This window comes from Hirundo rustica, chromosome 5 (genome assembly GCF_015227805.2).
Source record: "Hirundo rustica isolate bHirRus1 chromosome 5, bHirRus1.pri.v3, whole genome shotgun sequence".
Lineage (NCBI taxonomy): Eukaryota > Metazoa > Chordata > Aves > Passeriformes > Hirundinidae > Hirundo > Hirundo rustica.
Genome location: NC_053454.1, coordinates 36,896,357 through 36,920,167, shown reverse-complemented (window position 1 = coordinate 36,920,167; position 23,811 = coordinate 36,896,357). Strand labels below are relative to the sequence as shown.

The 23,811-nt window shown below is 37.4% G+C and overlaps 1 protein-coding gene across 1 annotated transcript in view; it reads left to right on the top strand.

The window, feature by feature from the left end:
• The window catches only part of PAPSS1 (3'-phosphoadenosine 5'-phosphosulfate synthase 1), a 39,130-nt gene extending 15,815 nt beyond the window's left edge, over positions 1 to 23,315 (top strand). The window contains exons 6-12 of the mRNA XM_040064835.2: positions 3,725 to 3,838; positions 5,748 to 5,859; positions 8,772 to 8,977; positions 11,070 to 11,205; positions 12,602 to 12,870; positions 14,612 to 14,841; positions 22,724 to 23,315. Of these exons, the coding sequence (XP_039920769.1) occupies positions 3,725 to 3,838; positions 5,748 to 5,859; positions 8,772 to 8,977; positions 11,070 to 11,205; positions 12,602 to 12,870; positions 14,612 to 14,841; positions 22,724 to 22,862 (1,206 nt within the window). The 3' untranslated portion in view covers positions 22,863 to 23,315. The remainder of the gene's footprint in view (positions 1 to 3,724; positions 3,839 to 5,747; positions 5,860 to 8,771; positions 8,978 to 11,069; positions 11,206 to 12,601; positions 12,871 to 14,611; positions 14,842 to 22,723) is intronic.
• The last annotated feature ends 496 nt before the right edge of the window (positions 23,316 to 23,811 follow it).

Below are 23,811 nucleotides of genomic sequence, written 5' to 3'. Positions count from 1 at the left end.
AAAGCTCCACCAAGTGTTGGAGGTGATACAAGCAAAAGACCTCATCATGTAGCCAGCATGAGTTATTTTAAACCTCTGTGTAAGTACAGCTCTGCAGAGATTTAGTCTCTTGTACTGAATTTTTCAAGAAAACTCCTCATGCATGATTGCTTCCTCAGGGGTTGCTCAGAAGATAAGACAGGGCAAAAAACCATAAGAGAATACCAGATTTTTGCCCAAATCCCCATCTGAATATTTTTTTTGGGAAGAAAATAGGAGAGCTGTGTAGGAGTCCTACCTATGAGAGGTGGCAGTTCCTGACTGTGGAGACCCTGTGCCTCCTGCTCAGAACAATTCATAGTTGTAGCAACCTGTGTCACGTGTGCCAAGATAATGATCTCTGAAGGGCTGCGTAGGTACACAGTGCTGACTGCTGGCTCCTAGCCCAGTCGGCTTTGTTTAAGGCACATCTAGCACTTTTTTTCCTTTTCTTTGACGATAACAGTATAATGAATGGCAAGATATCTTAGTGGTTGCTTAGTCCAATGAGAGACAGTGAAATCAAGGCAAGGCTACACAAACACACCTTGGTTTTAGACCGTATTAATGCAGTGATATCTTGAGAGATTTCTGTAGATTTCCTGTAGTTTGAACAGGAGGGCTTATAAGAAGGCTGATGAAGGACTTTTTATGAGGACATGTGGGGAGAGGACAAGGCTTTAGACTGACAGAAGGTAGTTTAGATTAGATATCAGGAAGAAATTCATTACTGTGAGCCTGGTGAAACACTGGAACAGGTTTCCCAGAGAAGCTGTGGTTGCCCCATCCCTAGAGGAAGGCCAGGTTGGAAGGGGCTTTGAGCATCCTGATCTAGTGGAAGGTGTCCTTGTCCATGGCAGTGGGGATGGAACTAGATGATCCTTAAGGTCCCTGTCAACCCCAACCATTCTTTGTTTCTATAACTCTATGAAATAAATTGTTCAGCATTATAAAAAACATTTGCCAGCATTATGAAAATACGTGCCTGTGCTGCAGAGACGACTACCTGCATGTTCTACTGTAAATAATAAGAGCATAGCCAGGAGCTCAAGAGAAGCAATTTTGCAATTTTATATGGCATTTGTAAGATCTTGTCTGGATACCTTGTCCAGGTTTGTGCCCTTCTCCTTCACCCAGAAAAAAACCAGACATTGATGTGCTTCTGTGGGCTGAGCAGAGTGTCACCAAGATGGTCAGAGGCTGGAGCATGTCACTGTGCAAGGAGAGGCTGAGGGGAAGTGGAGTTGTTCAGCCTGGAGAAGAGAAGGCTAAAGGAGTTCTTGTTGCAGTTTCTGTCATCCAGGTGGGAGAGTATAGGGAAGACTGATGAAGACTTGTCTTAGAGTTGTACAAGGGTAGGATGAGGGGCAGCACGCAGACGTGAAATATGGGAGATTAAAATTAGACATAGGGGAAAGAAACCTTTTGCTATAAAGATGGTCAATTATTAGAACAAGTTGCTTTGAGCGTTTGTGGATGCTCTCTCCTTGGAGATATTAAATGCTTGATTGGCCAGGGTCCTGAGCAGCCTGCTGTAGTGGGACCAGTTTTGGACTAGATGGTCTCTAGAGGCAATCAGCATCAGCAAAAAACCCACCACCCCAGTGTGAGGAGGGACATTTCCATAACACATCTAGTTTATTTTTTTTATTATTTTGCCTTTTTTATATGAATGCGTTGAGCAATAATAAATATTGAGGAGTATTCTGTAACTTGTCCTTTCGTAGAATTAAGCTTTCAGTAAAACTGATACCTTAGAATGGTCACTAGATGGCTTGCTAGCCTAGCATTTTCCTAATTCCTAAAATTCATGCAGTTTAAAGATGCTTGGATTCCTTTTGTTATGGGTTTTCTTGTTTTGTTGTTTTGGGTTTTTTTAATCTAAGTTGATGTTTTAAGTACCACTTTCATGTGTTCAAGGGAGTCTAGGTTTACTAATCCTACAAGTTCTCTAAATGTCAGACTCAGTTGCTAGAACTGTCTTCAAGCTGTTTGCGTTTGTATAATGAAGTAGGTTGTTGACAGAAACTGCATTGTGAAACCTTTGTTTTACCTGTTAGTGGGACACTAAAACCAGAATAATACTTGAAGAGATCTTTTTAATAGGCATGTTTATTTTAAGCTATTGATGGTTTGTAAAATTAGGACATCCTAGCCTGGTAATGAGCCAGGCTCCAGAGGGAAATCTGTGAAGCAGCATGATATAATGTGCACTCCATCATTACAGTGTTGCTTACAGGAGGCAATACCTTAATTTGATTCTGGGCTTGTTGTTGTGCCAGGAGTCTGCTGCAGCTCTCCTGGGCTGTAATGCTGCTGCTCAGGCACAGAAAACAAAAGGCTGATTTTGCCTAACTTACAATGCAATAAAATCTGCTTCCAAAATGATGTCTGATATGTAGTGGACCAAGCTCTTCCTTATAAAACACCGTTTCTAAGTCCTAGTTTAATTTGTCTTCTTTTGATGTGTCTTTGAGGACATGAATTATGCAACAGCCAGTGAGACTCATCGCATCTTCTTATTCCTATAGTCATTTTATCTTTCACTTGTCTTTGTTTTACTTTCCGTGGAGGTAGTGCCTAAGATCTGATAAATGCACTAAAATTCCTGAGCTTTGTGTTTTCTACAAGCATACCCATTTACTCTGGCCTGCATATAGTGGAAAAGTAAAGATAATTTAATTATTGTTGTTATGGGTCTGTATATGCTCTGCACCAAGGGTGAGCTTTTCTCCTCCAGAAGTAAAGCATTTCTTTAAAATGTTTCTCAAACAGTGAAAAATGTGTTTTAAAAAGAACAGCCAGCCTCTTTTAACTGATTTTTTTGCTACTGGACATCACTGGACTATTTGACTGGGTTTTGACATATAACACCACCCTTTGTTGGAAGAGACTCTTTACAGTTTTATCATGGTGACCTTCTCTCTTAATTATGGTTTTATCTTTGTGTTGATCTCTTCTGACAAGCTTAAGGTCTTGAGTCTTGAGCATTATGAAGTGAGAATACCTTGTGTAATACACATGGAATACAACTCAATTGTTTTTTCAAATAAAAAATTGATATGTTGGTTACAGAGCTAGATTTTGGTTCATTGCATATGTATGAACCAATGACATCACATTTAAACAATCTAAGAATTTGTATATGGGTGAAAATACTGGTATGTTATTAGCTGTAGGAAATACATTTATTTTGTACTTCTGTATTAATTTTCAGTAGAGAAGGAGCTTTATTTATTTTACCTTCATGTTGCCATTTCTAATGTATCTTGTGTAGTGAATGGCTTAAATTCATAAATGGTCAGTTTCTAAATCTTTTTTTACTACTTCAGCATGTGTCAAAGCATAGAGTCTGCCTGTCTACTCTAGATAATCTAGGTATTAATAAGTCATAAAAACTTCACTCAATTCAGTAGTTAAATATTTACTAGGTAAATATTATATGGGTTACTTAAGGCTTTGGAAAAAATCTCTTGTCAGAATGTTTCATCTCTTGTCAGAATGTTTAGCCAATCTGCTGCCTTGAGTAACTAGCAATATATCATAATCTTGGAACAGCGCTGGCTTTTAGATGAGTAAAAATTGCATAATTAATAAACTCTTGCTACTGTGTAGTGCAATATTAGAATTTTACTTCTTGGTGTGTGTTCAGTGCCCTAGAGGCATTCTGTGCAGATATTAAGTTCTGTTTATTCCTTTTATACAGGACATTGTGCCAGTGGATGCCTCTTACGAGGTGAAAGAGCTTTATGTGCCAGAAAACAAGCTACAGTTGGCCAAAACTGATGCTGAATCTCTGTTAACCCTGGAAATAAATAAGGTATTGTGTGTTCAGGTGTCTTATTGCTGCCGTTGAAGGATAGTCTGGTCTGTTCTTAGTGCAAGTAGATGTAGTTGAAATACCTGTACTGGTTACAGAATACACCTTGATCTACTTTTTCCCTCTGTCCTTGAGCAAAAGCACAGCATCTGTGGTTTCTTTGTTTACTTACCAGATCTTCATACTTTCATGAATAATGTCTGGTATAATGTTACTTAGTTTATCCCTACCCTGGAGAAAAAATTTACAGTGATTTCCTCCCGTGCTCCCCCCAGATCCATGGACAAAACAATGCCTGAAATGTCTTCTATTAGAAATTACTTCTAGAAGGATTGCTTACTTTTATTTTTAGTTTACTTACAGAAACCATTTTATTGTGAATTGTAATTGCCTAGAAACACAGGGGAAATCAATTACTGCTTCTTGATTCTTCCTGTTAGTAGTCTTCAGCTGAACAGCAGTAACTTTTAATATATATACCAAACTCAAACAGTTGCAAAGAGATGATCAGATCTATTTTATTGCCTTTTTTTTTTTTTCTTTTTTTTTTTTTTTTTCTGGTTAGAATATACCTGTGCTGTGTTTCCAGTTTCCAGAAGAGAGAGTATGGGAAAGCATGGATCAACTTGATCAACCCTGTTCTTATTTTGGTTAAATTCTTTTCCAACTCAGATCACTTAGGTGAAGCTGCTTCTGGCTGTGTTTCTGTTCTACCTCATTCATTTTTCTGAGGAGCTAAGCCTAAACAAAGATACAATGCATGAGTTTTTTCACTGGCTTTTTGAAAGTATTACTGGAACTTAAAGCTAAGCATTTGATCCAGGAGCTGACTAAGCTCAGAGTTCAGCATCTATTTTGAGTGGACTTTGAAGGATAGGGGTGACATACTAAGCACTGAACTAATTTTAAAATTTGCCTGGTCTTCTACTAGTAATGAATATTGATACTTCCTTTCACCACATTTTACTGATTTCACATATATCTCTGTAAAACTATTAATTACATTGTTGAGGAATAAATACTTACGGTCACCATTATTAAATTTCAGTAGTGTCCCATTCTCAATTGCTCACTATCTAGAAAAACAAATAATTTCTCCCTCCAGCCCCAACCACTGGATTGCTAAATATCAAACAAGTATGTAACGTAAGCTTGGGAAGAAACTGTGTTTTGTACTTGCCTCATGATAAATTAAACAGTGTAATAAAATTAGCCATGCCCTTTGCAAAAGAGTCTTGCACAAGCAATGCCTGTCCTTGTCCAAAACTTGACCAAGTCTTAGTAATGCACATGCAGAAATAATGGAGACCACACACTAAGTCATAGTGTGACTGAGTGCTAAGGAAGGAAATTCTGTGTAAACTGATACCTCATACTAAAATAAGTACTAGTCCAGAGAGAATTTTACTTTTGGATTGTCTCACTAGTTTATGAAAAATAATTATTTCTCTTTTGTTTGAAGATTAGACCTCTTAATGTTTACACCTCTAATTTTTTTTTTTTTTTTTGTAATAATATGTGTTTGTTTTTTTTTTTTTTTAAATCAACTTTGTCTTGTTTTGTTAGATAAAAGCAAGTGGGATTCTCTAATTTTGTTAAGATGAACTTTATCAAGATTTACAAATAAAATTTGTTGTTATGTGTTTTTTTTTTTTAACACATGGAAATTTGATCCAGTATGGGGACTGGAAAAAAGCCAAAAAAATGGACAGTGAGAAGCAAGTTGTTATTTTTTCCTTACTTGTAGAAACTTTGAATTATTTGTGATTAAAAGCTATAATACTGGGAAATCTTCCATTTGTACTGTCCTGCATTTTAGCATGAAATCATGATCTGATTAATATCTGATGCCAGTAATTAAGCAGCAACTTTTACCTGCTCTAAGTCTATTTCTTCATTTCTCTCCAAGGTGGATATGCAGTGGGTACAAGTGCTAGCAGAAGGTTGGGCAACACCCCTGAATGGCTTCATGAGAGAGAGAGAATACCTGCAGTGCCTTCACTTTGACTGCCTCCTTGATGGTAGAGTAAAACTGAGCAAACTCATCATACTTCTAAAATATTTTTGATGCTTTGCTTCTTAGTGGTGTTATGGTAACACATTATCAGGTTTGTGCACAGCTTGAGGTCTGGGATAAGAGAATAGAGTATTATAATAACCAGTTTTAAATGTGATTGTTTTATTCTTTTTACACCTACCATCATATTAGAATTTGAACATTTCACCTTTTTGCCATTACAAAGTGTTTTTCAAACATCTTAATTTTTGAAAAACATTTAATTCTAAAATATGCACTTCTAATTTAATTTGAAGAAATCGATCTTAGAATTTGGCATTGCAATTTAGTTGCTGTTTAGCTCTGTGAGCTAAATTAATTTGTTTAGTATCAGTAATGAAGGAAAGGAAACAAACTGACTTGAGTGCTGGAGCTGTTGCAAGTGAGAAATCAGAATTTGAGTATGAATGATTGTCACATGTAATTGATTTACTATGACTTAGTAATTATCCTGGGATGATTTAAATGAATGAATTTTATTTTGCATTACCGGCTGGCTGAGAACTTTGTTAAGATAGTGAATAAGTCATAACATCCTCAGACTCTGGAGTTTGATTGTGATGCCCTGTCATTTTTCATTTATTCCTCTTTGAAGGCTGTTTTACTCTAGCCTTTTTCCTTTATTCTTGCTTCCTTGTGCATCACTCTTGTCTTGCTAGAGACCAGATAGCAGAACAAAAAGAAGTCACTTTTCTTTCAATTCTGTGATACAGACATCTGTCATCCTTCTTATATTTCCTAATTCCCTTTTGTCTAGGTACTATCCTAAACAGCATAATACCATCCTGCTTTTTTGCAGTATATAATTTTGTTCTCATTTCGTTTGCTTTTTGTACATCCATCCAGGTGAAAAGTCCCCTGCAGATGATGTGCAATACATTCAGCTGCTAAAATAGCTTGTAGGTCTTAGTTCTGTCCTGTATTTTTCTGTAAAACAGGATTTTTATAAGACATTTAAGATCTTGTGTAGGTGGGTGTTTCAGATATAACAATATAACAATTTTTTAAACTTCTTTGAGTATCTCATCTGCATTACAAAAAGTATGAGTAATGAAAAATAGTGACTTATTGATGGAAACAATTTTCAGTCCTAAGCTTGGATAAAATCATTATGTTCCTCTAGACGTCCTGTTACTGATTTCCACGTTTTAGAGATCTACTACAGCACTTACATGTGTAGATCTTTCTAAAAAGGCATGATTGCCTTAAAGCTGCTTTGCTACTTGCAGCAATGGCAACAGTTAAGTGAAAACAACATCCTCAAAGTTTCCTCCTTGCTTGGCACGTTAGTTCTGGGTCTTACACCAGCATTTTGCAGGGCTTTGATTCTGAAGAGAGGGAAATGGTTTATTACCTCCATCCTTTGGGCTTTAAAAGCAGTGTTCACACTACTGACTTCTAAGCTATGGTGATCAGTGCAGATGTGTTGATAGTCTCCCTTTAAAGATTAGGTTGTCTGGAAAAGTCTCATCCCAACACTATGCTCATCTGTGGTTTAAGAGACTTGCTTTACTACCTTCCCTCAGTTTCTTATTTGTACAGTGGCTGAAGAAAAATATAGAAGATATTATATATTTATTGCTGGTTATGGACAAAATAATCAACAGGATTGACATCTCTTCATACTTTGAAATATTTCTTTACTTGTCTGCAAAGCAAAAGGTTTTTTTAAATTAACAAATTTGGGGTGTCAAACCACTCTCTGTGACTGCTGCCGAATTCAATTTTATGACCTTGTTGCTTTGATAATAACTTTGGGGTACCAAGACTGAACTCCTGAGATGCACAGCATACATTATATATTTTCCATTGTGAAAGAAGGGGGTTCTATTTTTCTCTTAAACTTATCATCCAGCTTTATAATATTTAATTTCCTAAGACATTTAATTTCCTAATAAAAAAATGCATTGTTTAAATAATAGGAAAATTTGCCTTATTTTAGAGTCTTGGCAAATGCCAAAACCTCCATTAACTTTAAATGGCCCATGACTTTTCTCCTGGAGGCCACCCAAAAGTTTTGCACTCAGGCATATGCTTATTAGAACCCAAGCCTTTACAGAAGACTTATGATATTTATTCTGCTGGTTTTCTCAAATCTCACTCTTGTAGAAAAGAAAAACAAGACTTTCAGCATCTGGCAGTGAAGTAGGTGCTTAAAAATGAGGACCACACAACCTCAAAATTGAGCTACATTGGCTTAGTTTCAAAAGTAAAGAAGCTGGTAAACATTCAGCTGAACAAACTATGTAAAATGTTTGACTGACTCAGCAGTTTCTCTGCAGTTTTTTCTGAAAGGTAAATGTTTGAATCTGAATAGAGTTTTAAGTAAACAACAAAAGTCACCTTTTGAAGTAGTTCAGTTATGTGTGTTAACTACTTGGGTACGTTTGTTTGCCCCTATTGCATTGGTTTTTTCTTAGGGACCAAGAGCATGTCTACTTAGAATATAATTTCCTTTATACTAATTATCCACTCCAGTACCAATCTTGCCTAATATTTTAGATGACCTATTTTAAAATGTTATTTGTGTATTTCTAATTTCTATATAGATTCTTAAGAAAGGTATTAATTTGACATTCCCCAAAAGTAGTATCCTTGCAGTTATAATATTTCTGTACAGCTCTAAGGACCTGCTATTTTCAGTACTGTGTTCACTCTTTCTCAAACCTCAGTGTTTGCTCAATTTTATAGCACATGTATCTTATGGAAGCATGAGTTCATTCTAAAAGTTGTTTAATCCCTGTTAAAATACCTGTTTTAACTACCTGTCATATAATACACATACAGCCTTAAAAGTAACCTATTAATTAGGTAGATTTTCATAACAAACATTGATGAATATTACTAAGGATAAAGGGTTTTTTTTTTCCTCTGCAGGGGGAGTTATTAATCTGTCAGTGCCTATAGTGCTAACAGCTACTCAAGAGGACAAAGAAAGGCTCGATGGGTGCACAGCAATTGCACTGGTGTATGAAGGTCGCCGCGTTGCCATTCTCCGTAATCCCGAGTTCTATGAGCACAGGAAAGAGGAACGCTGTGCTAGGCAGTGGGGAACAACATGCAAGGAACATCCCTATATCAAGGTGTGTGTTTAAAAGCTGAAAATCTAGTCCTATTTGCTGTAGTGTAGTGAAGCTGCAAATTAGGTGAAGTGCATTTCTATGATTGATGTACTTTGGCAAAAAAACTGCTTTGAAAAATTAATTAAAATATCTGAGCAGAAACAAAGGTAATTTTTTTCTGTGCAGCTGTTGAATAGTCTGTACTTAGTGTGAAAATCTAATGTCAATATGTACACATGAAATGAATTTAGAACATACTGTAGAATCTGTGCTACAGAAGAGGGAACTTTGCCCTCCAGTGTGCCTAAGAAACACATCCCTCTGTGTCACCAGATGGATCATCAAAGCTCCTTAATCAGTGGATATATGCATTGTGAAGGATAGAAAACTTCTTTTCTGCCTGCATGTGGTGCACGTGAGACCTGCCTGCTTTAGATGTTTTTCAAACAGCCCTGTTCATGGAGAGTTCATCAGTTAACTCTCTGGGGAGTAATTTCCCATCCATTGTGTTTGTTATGTTTTATTATCTTGGCCTTATGTGTACGTCGTACTGAAACGTTCTAATTGTAATGTACTCATCACAATGCTGTGTTGGCTTATGCAAGCTGGTGTGAATGTTGCATCTTAGCTCTGCAGAGCCAAAATAGGTTTATTTCCACATTCGAGGTATTTTTGTTTACATGGATGGCATAAAATTAGGTAAAGAGAAATCAAACAAACCTCAAATTATGAGCTTGCTCTTGAAAAGGGAAAGCCTTTAAATGTTGTAAAAGTATCTGTAAGACTAATAGAAGATTTTCAATGCCCTTGATGTGTTCTGTGATGTTGAACAGAAGATTATCCCTTTACTGAAAACTTAACACAGATCTTATAAATTCTAAGAAAATCTCACACAAACAAAATTTGAATGACTTCTTATGTAGAAGATGAGGAACTTATGTTCTTATGCCTGTACTGGGCAGTATAGTAGTAACATGACAGCACCTGAATTTGGTGGCCCTTCTTAATTAATCAGAAATATTTGGGTACCTGACAGATTCTGTAGTGCAGAATTTTCTCATCCTCATATCATTATCATACCTTGCCTCTACCTTGGTAAGATGCCAGCCTGGCATTTTCTTTGGGAAATGGTTACTGTGGCATAATTTAATTCCAGCAGGTCAAAGAAAAATAAATTGAAAAATTCACACCTAATTTTTGCATCTTGACTTTTGGGTTTAGTATGTATTATCTTCTGTTATATCAAGATTTGTTGTCATTTCTAAATTACATAAGACTAAAAAAGTTATCAGAAATGTGTATGAAACGTGAAAGTTTTTTGTGATTTCATCTTCAAGAGAAAATACATTTTTAGAAATCAAAAATTTCAGAGCAATGTCTATGGCTATTTGTAGAGTGTGTTAAGCAGCTTGCCATAATTATTTTTTGATAAAGTGTGAGGTGATATTTAACGATGTAAAAAAGAAGATAGTGACTGTCCAACATCTGTTACTTGGGTAAGCTGCTACCATGAAACAAGTCCAAAGCTGTTCTACTTCAAAGATTCTGATTTTTTTAATAGATTAAAGTGGGTGAATAGTTAATCAGAATTGTTTTGTTTGTTACTTTATTCCTGACAAGAATCTTGTAAACTAGACTGATACTGCAACAGCATTTTTTTTGATCAATAACTGTAAAGTGTGCAACTTCATTGTATGGCTATATTGTAATTAATTTTTAAAATATTTACTAAAAAAAATATATGCCAATATATAATAAATTGTAATAGACAAGGCTTTCCAGACACTACCTTGTTTGTCATGCAGTGTTGGTTAAGATATTTGCAATTTGCATTTCTATATATTATCTCAATTTTGAAAGAAAAGCATATGCCTACTGAAGGTTTGTGCATCTCTCCTGCATTATGGTATAACAAGTCTGGCCTACGCTCCAGTGATTTTTTTTTTTTTTTTTTTTTTCATTTTTTTGACACTGATTGTCTTACAACTGTCAAATAAACTTATCCTGGAGCACAGCCTGGACCCAGGTCCAACACAAAGATATGTCCCCATTGCAATGCTCTCAGGAGAAACTGATAACTAATCTTGACATGGAGTTTTCTTTCTTCTCTTAGATGGTTATGGAGCAAGGGAACTGGCTTGTAGGTGGAGATCTACAGGTCCTTGATCGTATTTATTGGAATGATGGACTTGATCAATACCGCCTCACTCCAGCTGAACTAAGGCAGAAATTCAAGGAAATGAATGCCGGTGAGTAATTTTTTTTTGCTTTCTTTCTTCCTGCAGAGGCTTATCCAAATGTCTGCTGCCACCACTGAGGCTGGCATTATTTCAAGGACGAAAATTTTGAATGCTCTGGTAGGTGGCATTCTTTGCTTTTAAATAGTAATAATTTTTATGATCTCAGGCATTGCATTGCCTAAACACATAACAGAAGCTGGCAATGCCTGAGGTTCTGTGCTTTATCTTTCCATGCACTGTAGACATGTCAGTAATGCAAGAAAAGGTAATGTTAAAATGTGGTAAGACGTGATTTAAAGATCATGTTTGGCCAAAACTGCAATACTAGAGGTATGGTTGAATGCTGAGCTTTCATGCTCTGCTATTTTAAAGTCTGTTCCATGCTCCTTCTTGGGAACGAGGCTTATGAAAGTAGTGCAGGTAGTCTGGTGCCAAGTTTCTTTTCTGCACAAGAAATAAAACAGTTTTTATCACAAAAGTAGTTGTGTTGGGCAGATAAGTAAGAGGCTGAGGAATGTCAAAGCAGAGAACAAACATGCTGCTTTCTCCATGGCAGTGACTGGCAGGCAGCTGCACTTGTAAATGCAAGGAGAGAGATTAACATTGAGAATGCAAACCACAACTGGTCCCGAGCTCCTGTTGTTCTGTGTGGTCAGTATGTCCAGGAGCTGTAGATCTGGGATATCAGTCTTTTGGCTAACCCCTAAACAAACACATATTTGAGATCTGAAATACCCCGTTGTCTAGGTTTCATTGGTTCTATATAGGAAAATCGCTCAGTTACAGTGAGTTTGCTGTCTTGCAGGGTACTTTAGTTCATCTGAATTTGCAGGAGAGAGAAATCCTGGTTGTGGCAGGGTTTTTCACTGATGGGTTTGTAATACTCTGGAATAGCAGGTACTCCTACTTTGCTCTTACCGCACTTAAAATCTACTAAACTAAGGTGAAGGAAACTTAGTAAGGAACATTAAATCCCCTTTTATTAGTTTTGTTCCAGACAGGTCCATTTGTTCTCTTGATGATATATTTAGACTTTAAGATGGGTAGAATAGTTTGATTTTTCTCTTAGAATATAATACCCTTATGCAATGAAAAATCTGAACAGAAGATTATAGCTCTTGGAGAAACCAGGATAATTCTGCAGAAAATTCAGAAGTTAAGGAAGCCGATTTTTTTTTTTTTTTTTTTTTTTTTTGTATGGTTGTTCTTTATTAGTTTTTCTCTTATTAAGTACAGTGATTTTGTAATAATTGATACTTCTTTAATAACCTGTGAGCTCTGCTATCATACTTGTTTAATAGAGCTCAGAGGAAAGCATGTACTGAAGATTTTTCTGTGGCTCTACAACTACTAATAAAAGAGCTGGCTTTCCTTATATCTTTTGTCTTGTTTTCTTTTCCTCCAGACGCTGTCTTTGCATTCCAGTTACGCAACCCAGTGCACAATGGGCACGCTCTTCTAATGCAGGATACTCATAAGCAGCTTCTGGAACGTGGCTACCGGCGCCCAGTTTTACTCTTGCACCCCCTTGGAGGCTGGACAAAGGAGGATGATGTTCCTCTTATGTGGCGCATGAAGCAGCACGCTGCAGTACTGGAGGAGGGAATCCTGAATCCAGAAACGACAGTGGTAGCCATATTCCCTTCCCCCATGATGTATGCAGGACCAACTGAGGTAAATACATCAAAAGTTTAAAATAAACCAAAACTTGATAGTGCACTAAAATATTTTGTGCTAAGTCTGATGTTTGTGTGTTGTGTTGTTTCAATGGAGGGAGAGAGGAGACTAATTTTGCTTGGGAAGGCAGATTATCAAGCGTCTGCCACCAACCAAAACATTCTGAAGAAACTTCTGTACTGGAGGATTTTGCTGGAAATGGGAGAAAGTACTCAGTTTATAGAATCTTTTCTTTACAGTTACAAGGATATGATAATAATTTAATCCTTCCTCCTTTCTTTATGGTCTTTTTCAGAAGGAATTACAAGATCTGTTAACATACTGAGTGATTGCCCTGAATGTTAAAATACTTCAGTTTTATGATTGTTAAGCAAAACGTTTGTATGTCAGAGGGGTATTAACATATTAAGAAAAAACAGTCTGTCTATTTTCTGGCAAACAATTCAGAGAAAATTGTTTCAAGGCTTTTGTATGAAATAATTATTTGGCAATACTTTATTTAGGAGCCAGGTCTTGGGGTGGAGTCTCTAGAGGTTTGTGGGAGGCAGCAGAAAGAATAAATGTTCTCAGTTGAGGACAATTCCTCGAGGAGATATTGATTCTTCTTTTTTTTTTTTTTTCCCCTCTCCTTTTTCATCTCTGCCTTGAGTCACAAGAAATTCAAGTTCTGACATGGCTCTGAAATTGACTCTCGGGTAGCTTTTTTGATAGGTAGGAAATCTTGCTAGTGAAGTTAAATTAGGCAGATGTCACTTACTTACTGCTGGCCAGTTGACTGATCAAACAGAGCTTTCATTGCCTTTCAGCCCAGAGAAGAAACTGCAGTCCAGATCTAGCTGAGGCATGTGAGTGAGTTAATGTGGGGAATCTTCTGCTGTTCTCCATAGGCCTTTTGTGAGAATTAGCAGAAATCTTCTACCTCATTCTTGTATGTGTGAGGAGGAACCAAAATCCCCATTCCTTGTTCTGAATGGAATAAAATTTTTCTCCTTACCTAGATGGCAGGGTAACCTCAGTGACCTCAGAGTACTGCCTGACAATAATGTTTGTTCAAGTAATAAGAGATTCTTGCTTTAGTAATTTTCCGTAGGTTATTTGAAAGTCATTGGTACTAGATCTGTTTCTGTAGCGCAAGCACTTTACAGAAGAACAAGCAGCTGGTAACGTGGTTATCTACAGGGTGGATATGTCCTTCCAGTCTGTAAAAATCCTAATGGACATGTTTAATAAATATCAGCTTAACATTTTTTGCATTTTTGACATTGCTGATAAGTGCCTTGGAAGAAAAGAAACAGTTCTGTGAGGCAAAGCCGTATCAAAATGCAATAAATTCACCTTCTTAGGAAAGTAAATCTATTACAAGCATTCATGTGTGTATCTGGTCTATGTGTCCTTTGGGCTTTAATGTTCATGCAGACAAAGTGTTAGTTCTGCCTTGAACAACATCCTTGCCACATGTACAAGTTGAAAATGCTGAACATGGGTGGGTTTTTGTTCTGAATGTGTAGAGAGTGCTGAAGTAACTTTTGCACCTACCGTGCAAATAAAATGGGGATAGTGTTTTAGCTGTAAGTTTGATGGTGATCAACTTAACTGGTTCTTTATTATGTTGTGGCTCCATAGTAAAAATCACATCTGCTTAAGGAAAACATGGTAGTTACAGAGTGCATGTCCATTTTGAGAGCTGCAGTTTTGGAGCGTTTTCTTCCGTTAATTGCTTTTCCTGTCTGTGTTGTAGGTTCAGTGGCACTGCAGATCACGGATGGTTGCAGGAGCTAACTTCTACATCGTAGGGAGAGATCCAGCAGGGATGCCACACCCTGACACTGGGAAAGATTTGTATGAACCAACCCATGGTGCCAAAGTGCTGACAATGGCTCCGGGCCTCCGAGCACTGGAAATCGTACCCTTCAGAGTTGCAGCTTATAATAAAAAAAAGAAGTGCATGGATTATTATGACTCTAATCAGTAAGTTGAATTTTCATTTTAAGAAGATTTTGAGCAATAGCTGCCTCTTACCCCTGCCCACATTAAAAAAAATTGTTTATAATTAAATTCATATTGCTCTAATAGGGAAGTGTTTAGATGTGGTTTTAGATCAATGTAGCTTTTAGACAAACGTAGCTTCATTTCAGCATGATTTGGTTCACAGGGCAATTACCTGATCTAACTTTAGCTGCCACTTGAAGGCTCCCCTGCTATTGGGGTTTCTCTGATTCTGGAACACAGTGGCTTGGTAAATACAGAGAAAGATATTACTATTTATTATAATGGTAAGATTAGCTTTCTGCTGCTTTGTCTTTTTAAAGAGGCTTCTCTGATGTCAGGTGTGCATCAGATAGGAGGGAAGAGACACAGTGAGAGTGTGCAGCATGGAGAAGAAATTAGACAAGATGGGGTGACAAATAGCAATTCATTTTCTCTGTTAGTAATAAAGCAAAATGATGCCATAAGAATGTTCTGTATCCCAGGGTTTTCAGCTGTTTTGTTGTTTTTTGATTTTTTTAAAAAATCCAATTACAGTACAGTTCATTTCACCTTCTGTATGCAAATTTCAATGTTATTTTCCCCTTGCGTGGCATAGCAGTGTCCAAACCTTAGTGTTCATGTCGCTCTGGTGACAATGAATGATACTGGGAAGATGACTTGTAATTTTAATTTAATCCTCTTTCTACAGATTATTAGAATGTACTTTTGTTTTGCGTCAAGTGCAGTTGAAGTTGGTACTGAAATGCAAACTTCTCTGGGCAACCTGTTCCAGTGCCTCACCCACCTTCACAGGAATGAATTTCTTCCTAATGCATAATCTAAACCTACATTCTTTCAGTTTAAAGTCATTCCTCCTTCTCCTATCACTACACGCCCTTGCAAAAATTTCCTCTCCAGCTCTCTTGTGACTTTGTTTAGGAACAGGAAGGTGCTATAAGTTCTCCCTGGGGCCTTCTTTTCTACAGACTAGACAGCTCCATCACTGAGCCTGTCTGCAGAGGAGAGGTGCTCCAGCTCTCTGATCAAATTTTTTGCCCTCCTCTGTGTTCTCTCCATCAGATCCATGAACTTTCTATGTTGAGGTCCCTAGGTCTGGATGTAGTACTTCAGGTGGGCTGTCACAAGAGTGGCATAGAGAGGAAGAATCACCTTCCTGGACCTGCTGGTCATGCTTCAATACAAAAAAATTAAAGTGAAGTGGTTTTATTGGTGTGTCAATTCTTAGTAAGTTAGAATAGTAAGGGAGTACCAGCATGACAGGCCAAAATTCAGAATATTGATTCTGTGGTCATCGATACTGTAATTAGATGTGATTTCAATCAAGGTGAGTAAAATTTTACTTCTGTCATTAGCCATAGCAAGTGATTAAAAAACCCCAAACAACTCTTTGAGGTTTTTTTTTTTTTTTTTTTTTTTGTGAAAAGAGGTGGGAACTTGTGAAAAGAGGTGGCAAAAAGATTTTGCCTTCTGTCACAGACTGCATCATGTGCACCGTTCTGTCTTTTCACTGTGTCTGTAAGGCCTTGGTTTGGGGCACTTTTTTCCCTGGTTCTATAACCGTCATGGAAAAAAGGCCATGCTGCAGCTAATGTGCAGATCTGCCCCAGTGCTGTCAGGCTGTAAGCCCGTTTGTCCTGCCCATAGATGGTTTGGAGCGTGGCAGTAATCCTCTAGATGGCAATGCGGACGCACGCAGGCTGCCGTGGCTGCTCCTGCCTGCCAGACGGAGCACTGTGGTAGGCTCCAGACAGAGTCAGAGCTTGGGTGGGTGCAGCTGGCTGCCTTTCAGGATGGTCTGCGTAATGCTGACAATGTGGCAGGCTCCTGGACCATGTGGTGTTTGACTCTGCAAGGAGGATGGCAGGGAAGAGAGGATTGCCTGGAAACATGAGAGGATCAGTACTGGTGGAAGACCCTTGGATGTGAAATAGCGATGTTTGTGGAAATATTTCCTGAGCTCACTTGGTGAAAAAAGCAGCATGAAAATGTGGGAAGGAGGGTTCTATGCATAGAAGCATTGCTGTGAGTTGTTTTAGAAAAGGGTCATTTGGTATCTCTTGCACCTTTCTCAGTTTTTTGAGGCTTGGACACTTGACAGCCAACCAGGCAATTCCAGAATCTACATCACTAATGAGTGTTTGGAAGCTTATGGCAAGGGGATTTCCCTTGGGATGAGCTATGGCTGGCCTGTGTCTTAGCTGCTGGGCGTACTATTCTTTCCCCATGTGATCATCTCTTTGTTCTTTCAGGCCTCCTGGACTCCTCTGCTTGTGAGAAACCATAATAGACCCCGTTGAGTATCTTTGTAATTTGGTAGAGATTGGTAGAGACACCTCACTCCTCTGGTGTGCTCCCTGTGATTCCAAGAGGTTATTGTGCTTAAGGTCTTCTGCTCCCAACGGTGTCCACACAAGCGCAGTTTTGTGGAGCTCATATGGAAGTTCAGTTTGTTTCTCACTTCTGTTAGTACTCTCCAGAACATGTGCTGCCCTTGGAGTTTCAGCAGACCCAGAACCTGCTTGGGACCAGTCTGGACGCTGCTGACTTGGTGTTTCAGGACCTCATGTTGCTGGTTAACAGTGCTGAGCTGCTCTGGGGCTCTGTGGGAGCTGAAGTCACTTGGCCCCTCTTAGTAAGGAAAGGCAGAAATATCCTGGTTGTATTCAGGATAACTGAGCACTGTCTGTGAGGAAAGGGGGTAAAGAAAGACTGACCTGAAAGCCTTTATAATAAGTGCACAGCAACTGTAGTTGCAGAGTAATGCACAAGGCTTAACTTGTTTAAATTGTTTAAATAAAGTTACCCTTTAGAATATTAAGACATATGAACAACCAATGACTTGGAATTATATTTGTGTTTTACCTCAGAAAGCCAGCACAATTTTTAATTTGTTTCTTGGACATCTTAGAACTAGGTTTAGCACCTCATGAAACTGAACTCTTGAAATGTATTTTTGAAAAACAACTTGTCTGAAATGTAGATGTAGGACAGTGATTTGAGGAATGCATTTGAAATGATGTATAGCAGCACAGGTAGAGCTAATTTCATCTTCCTTTTCCTTTGGTCTAAATGAGGAAAATAAAAATAAAATTGCTATTTTTGCTGTTGCTCAAGTCAGATAGAAAGCCTAATCTAAGTTTCTGTGTGGGAAGCTTGAGCGTTTCCACTTGCATAGAATTCTGAATTAATGCATATAAAAGCTAGCGTGAATATTGTTACAGTCCTTATCAAAGTTTTTACCCCTCTAGATTTAATAGAATTTTTGATCTATAATTCAATATATCCAAATGTGTTTTGGAAAAGTTTATAGGAAGAACTCTAGTTATAATGGAGTAATTCAAAATGAATGTCTGACCTGTAAATGACTGGTAGAGTGAATTGTAAAGAAAACAACCAAAGAACACCACTACTCAACCCCCCACACCCCCCAAAAAGCTTACCCACTGCTGAAATTCCTTCAGAAAGTCAATTAGTGTGTTTCTTCAGCCAAAAAGCCTCACAAATAGTTATCACAGATAAGTGCAATTTGGGATTGGTGGCTTAATAATAGAAGCTTGTTTTGAGAGCAGAGATTCCCAATTCTTTATAGAAGATCAGTCCTATAAAATGCGGCCACAGACTGCTGCTGAGAAAAAACTCAATTAAGAAAGGAAATTAGTCCGGCAATTAAAAAAGCCACAGGAGTGTTTGGAATTAAGACTTTTTTTCTTTTTCCCTCCCTGAAAGAAAACCAAAGAGAACATTTTGGCTAAAAGAAACCCATAAGTGAGATGACTGGAGCAGATTGTTCACGGTATCTATAAATGTGAATGAAGCATGGGTATCTGTGAAGAAGAGGGATTTTAACTTTATATGGTTTTTTTCCGAGGACCTTTAAGATGGTTGCCATTACTGCTTTAATACTATCAAATCATACTTATGGGAGAGTTGCTCCAACTAAGTACATACTGTTCTCAGATTTCTTTCTTAAAGTGATAGTAAGAGGCTGAGATAAGCATGCTTGACCGTTCTCCTTAATTTAGTTGTGTGTAATTTGATTTTTCAATTACCATTAGGATACACTGAAACACTGCATCAGGCCAGGAGACTTAAACCCTCCTGCCAGTCAGAAAGGAATTAGGAAAGGATTTGCTTTGCATACGTTGATATTAACCACAATATTGTGTTTTAATTTCACAAACGGTTTGTTCCTGTCTTGTTGGGATTTGAACCTAGCTGGAACCAGCTGGTTCATACAGCATCATGGGACGTTAATTCCCAAGGCATAATGTAGACTTCCTGTGAGAGGTATGGTGTAAGTCATGACTTGATGCTGCAAAGGCAAGTTTAAATTCGGAGAAAGCCCTTCCAAAAAAGGGTTTAAGGTTAGAATTGTACCCCAGATAAGGAGGCTGTGAATTGTCCCAGAAATGAGTCTGTGAATTATTCCAGAAATGAATAGAACTTCATAGCTGTTTTGAAGACAGACTAGGGTGAATAAGTCACGTTATTGTTTTATTTCCCTATTGTTCTATTTGCTTAAAAAAAAAAAAAAAAGAAAGAAAATAAAAAGGCTAAACTAAGAATGAATGGTGTGTACTTTTATCATGACTCTTGTATTTAAGAGTAATTCTTTAAGACCTTGAGAGCACCAGACCTTGCTCTCCACAAAGAATGGGAATTCCTAGAAAATCATTTGTACAGTGATAAATACCTAAGACGAGGTCAGGGATCCCAAGATGATGACTGATCTTTAGTGCTCCCAGATGAAAAATCTACTACGTAATGTGGTCTACACTTAGATTAAATTTGTAGGGAATAATGCTGAAGCAGAAAAAAATATTCTCTTCAGTTACTTTATTAATGCATGGTATTGACATATCAGAGGTACAGCACAGGCTGTAGGCCTGTGACAGTCGCTTCCTACTTGCAAACTAATGATGTCCTTGTTTTGTCATAGGAACTGTAAGGTCTCTGAAATCCCTGTCCTTCCTAAGTAAGAAAATTTCACAGTGTGCGTAGATATGTTTTTTCCCACCTGTGAATGTAGTAGAGTTCTAGGATGCTATGCCATGGAACAAATACCAGTCCTCAGTATGAAATGTTTCAGGACTGTTTTTCTGTTGACAAACTTTTGTTGTGGTTTTATTTCTGCCTTCTTTTCCATTTTGTTTTTGGAGAATGCTTTTAATTGCAGTGGCACAAAGTGTTGTGTCAGTACCAGTCAAACTCAATTGGCAGTACAAGGTCAAGTCAGTGTTACAAATCTTTAGTAGCATCCAGAGTGGCTAAAAGAAAGCTGATTCCAGCAGCTACTGGGTAAAGTTTTCAAAGGCACTTAAATGCCATACTCAGAAAAGGCTTGTATTAACTTTAATTGAGGGTCATTTCAAATCTGACAGGAATGGAATTTGAATGGCTTTGGCATTTAAATTTTATATCGTCTTTAATGGTCAAATGTTTCCCCCTCTCATGTTCCATTCAAATCCACCTTTTATAGAGTAACTCTTAATGTCCTCAGAATTCACTCTGAATAAAATTGCTTGGTGATTCTTTTTACTATCTCCTTTTACTAAGGCAAGTTACTCCTACTGATATGTTTTATTTCAAAATGCTTCTGGGTCACATCACGCCACAGTGGTCACAGTACTGATAAGGTTTTTCTCCTTAGCAGGAATCTCATTTTCTGAAATTTGATTGAAATTTGTAAATGAAGCAATTTTTAAAAAGGCAAAAAATACCATCTTGTTGTGCATATATTGCCAAGGCTCCATTTGAGTCACTTTAGTGATTACTAATTCAAGTAAATTTTTTTTTTTATAAAGAAAAACCCTTTCAAAATAGACCTTCAGGATATAATGAGAGGACATCATCAGTAATTTTGTAATTTTTAACAGTATTTTGGAAACATTTCTAGAAATATTATGAGATGCTGAATGTATTATGCTTCTGAAATAATGCTCACGCACTTTTTTTTTTTTTTAAATTTTCTTTTATTTCTGTAGATCTCCTTAGGTTCGTGTTTCTCTCTTTCTTGGTATCTCTGCTTCTTACCTGCTTTTTGTGCAGCTAGGGATAAGAAGCAGCTAAAGGAGTTGTATGTGTTATTGAAGCAAACTTCTGTGACATATCTAAATGTACTGGTTTAGTAGCATTATTTCACTTGTAGGGTATGGGACAAAGTTGAGTGCTTTTCTGAAAACTTAAGAAACAAGGTGGGGAATAAAGCAGCTTTTTTTAAAATGTTCCACTTCTGTGTGGAGAAAACACACATGGAGTACTTCATAGTACTTGCTTTACTCTTCTCTTCCTGATCATCTGAAGACTTGGTATTTTTTTTGACAGAATTAACCAGATTTATCACTTCCCCACGTATATTTTATATAAATAGTTCTTTGTAAAGAACTCAAGTTACCTTCAGGCAGTGTTAGTGAACAGCAGACATCTCTCTGCTAAGGAATAAAATTTTCAGATGTTATAGATAGCAGTGCCAAGTTTTTCTCCCATGGAGCTACATAAAGTTTAAATTTTCATTTTTATGTAATTTATATTTTGCAGGACTAAAGCACAGTAGGGGTTTTTTTTTGTTTTGTTTTTTTGGTTTTTTTTTCCTTGTGACTCTTCAGGAACCCACAGTCCCAAATTTAGAGCAACAAGAAGAGAGCATGTATGACAATGCTGGTGTGTAAATGTATACAGTCAAAATCAAAAAGTTATGGGGCTAGCGTTATTGTGAAAGGGAACTGTGGAATGCTTTCTGCATCTTGCTAACTTCCATACCCTGCTGAGCAGAGATCAGCTCTTAGAGCCAAGCTCTGCCCTCTGATGTGCACAGTTGGCTCCTGTTTCTGTCTAAGGCATGTGCATCTGAGATCAATACTTGGTTTTTATTTCAAACAGACAAGTAAAGAATGAGTAATGCATACATGTTGCAAATTGAGCAAATGGCATAAGTAATATTGCATATTTAATTTAGCAATACATAATGTTTTTCCCTTGGAGCATTTGATAGAACTCTGGCATACTTGTCTTGCTTTTATTGTTTCAGTCCTGTGAGGAGTAATTTAATTTGTGGAGTTTTTGCTGCTTATGACCACATACCTGAGAAGTTAATAATAATTTAGATTCTTATGTTAACAATGGTAAACAGTCCTGATCTGTGTACAGTTTTGCATTTGTCCAACTGAATTTTGATTTTTAGGGAAAAATCTTAGAGGGAGGTATTTTTATTATTCCGTTGCTTTTTTCTTTATTCTGAAGTGTATATGTCCCGTTATTGATGTGCATAAATATGTATATGTGTGCCCAGTGTCTAGCAATGGCACAGCTTGCCTCTAGATTCTGGGGCTTTTACTTTCTCTGTTCTCCAAACAGTCCCTCACTAAGATGTTGTACAATTTTTTTTTTTTTGTTACACATTCTCTATTGGCACTGAAATGACCTTCTTGAAGCAGCATGGGAGCATTCAACCATCTCATCAGGCTGGTCTCCTGCCCTGGCAAGGCAAGGTGTAAATCAGGATAGCTGCTGTTTCTTTGGCAGTGGGCTCAGGCAGTAGGTAGAGTAGATAATTCTCCTTCAACCAGAACTTGTTTCCTCACAGAGGGCAAACCAGGCTCAATGGAAGCACAGACTGAATTCAGTCCACAGGGGTCCAGGGTACCATGCTGCTAAAAACCTCAGGAGTGAATATTGAGGAGGGTGCATATTCTTGAGATTTACATGGCACTGCTGGCCTTGAAATGACAGCTCCTATATAGCATTATACTCCCAAGAAAAAATGCATAAAGTGTCAAGAAAGTAGAAGGAATATGAGCAACTTTGCCTGCTTTTAAAGTATGTTTTTTTTCCCCCCCGTTTTCCTCCACCCTTACTCTCTCAGCCATGAAGACTTTGATTTTATATCGGGGACTCGCATGCGCAAGCTGGCTCGAGAAGGACAAAACCCGCCGGAAGGCTTCATGGCTCCGAAGGCTTGGACTGTGCTGACAGAATACTACAAATCCTTGGAGAAAGCTTAGGCCTCTTATTAACTGCAGATCAACCTTTGACGCCTGATTTATTTACGAGAAGGGGACCACACAGTCACCATTCATGTTGCTTTGTTGTGGTGTCTGTCAGGAAGTTCTCTGAAAACAGACTCTTTCTTCCTAACTTAGCATCATTCTTTGCCTGCCCTTATGGGTTCTATTATGTGCTGGCACCTAACTAGCTGCTGGTTTTAATGTCTTCTCTTTTATTACAGTTAATATTCTTGCAGTAGGATTTTTAACTCTTGTATTTTTTTTTTTTTCAATATTTTACTGCCTCTATCCTGAGTTCTGCAGCTGTTAAATAGATGCAGCTCTTTCATATGTTATTTAAGCTGCTGGGTAGTGTCTGGTTTTAGTAGTTTGTAGGAAAAAATGTAACAGTTAGTCCCTTAAGTATGGATAGATTATCTATAAATCAGAAAAGTAAAGAATGTTTCAAAACATCTGTAAAAGTGTCTTCATCTTTATCTCATCATTAACATCTCCAGAAGCACTTAAAGTTTATTTCTGACTATATGTAATCAAAAAGCAGAAGGTGTTTTTTTTGGTTTTGTGTTTGTTTGTTTGTTTGTGGGTTTTTTGGTTTTTTTTTTTTTTTTTTTTTAATGTAGCATAATTGAAATTTTGCTTTGTTTAATTTTGGAGTTTATTGAGTCATATGGTGATTCTCTTCCGCTGTGGACCTGTAAAGATGGCTAAGTAATGAAAAAATATCTAGTTTTCACTTTGAATTGTTAACAAATTTGCATATTGTTTTTGTATATGCTTGCTGCCATAAGTGTCAGTAGGGTATGGTTTATTACATTTGATGTAACTTGCTGGTTTTTGTTTCCACATATACATAATCAGCATACTACAACTTCTTAAAGAGCATGATAGCCCAAACTTAATTTCATGTTTAATTATCACAAGAAAAATAAAGAAAATCCTTAGATAT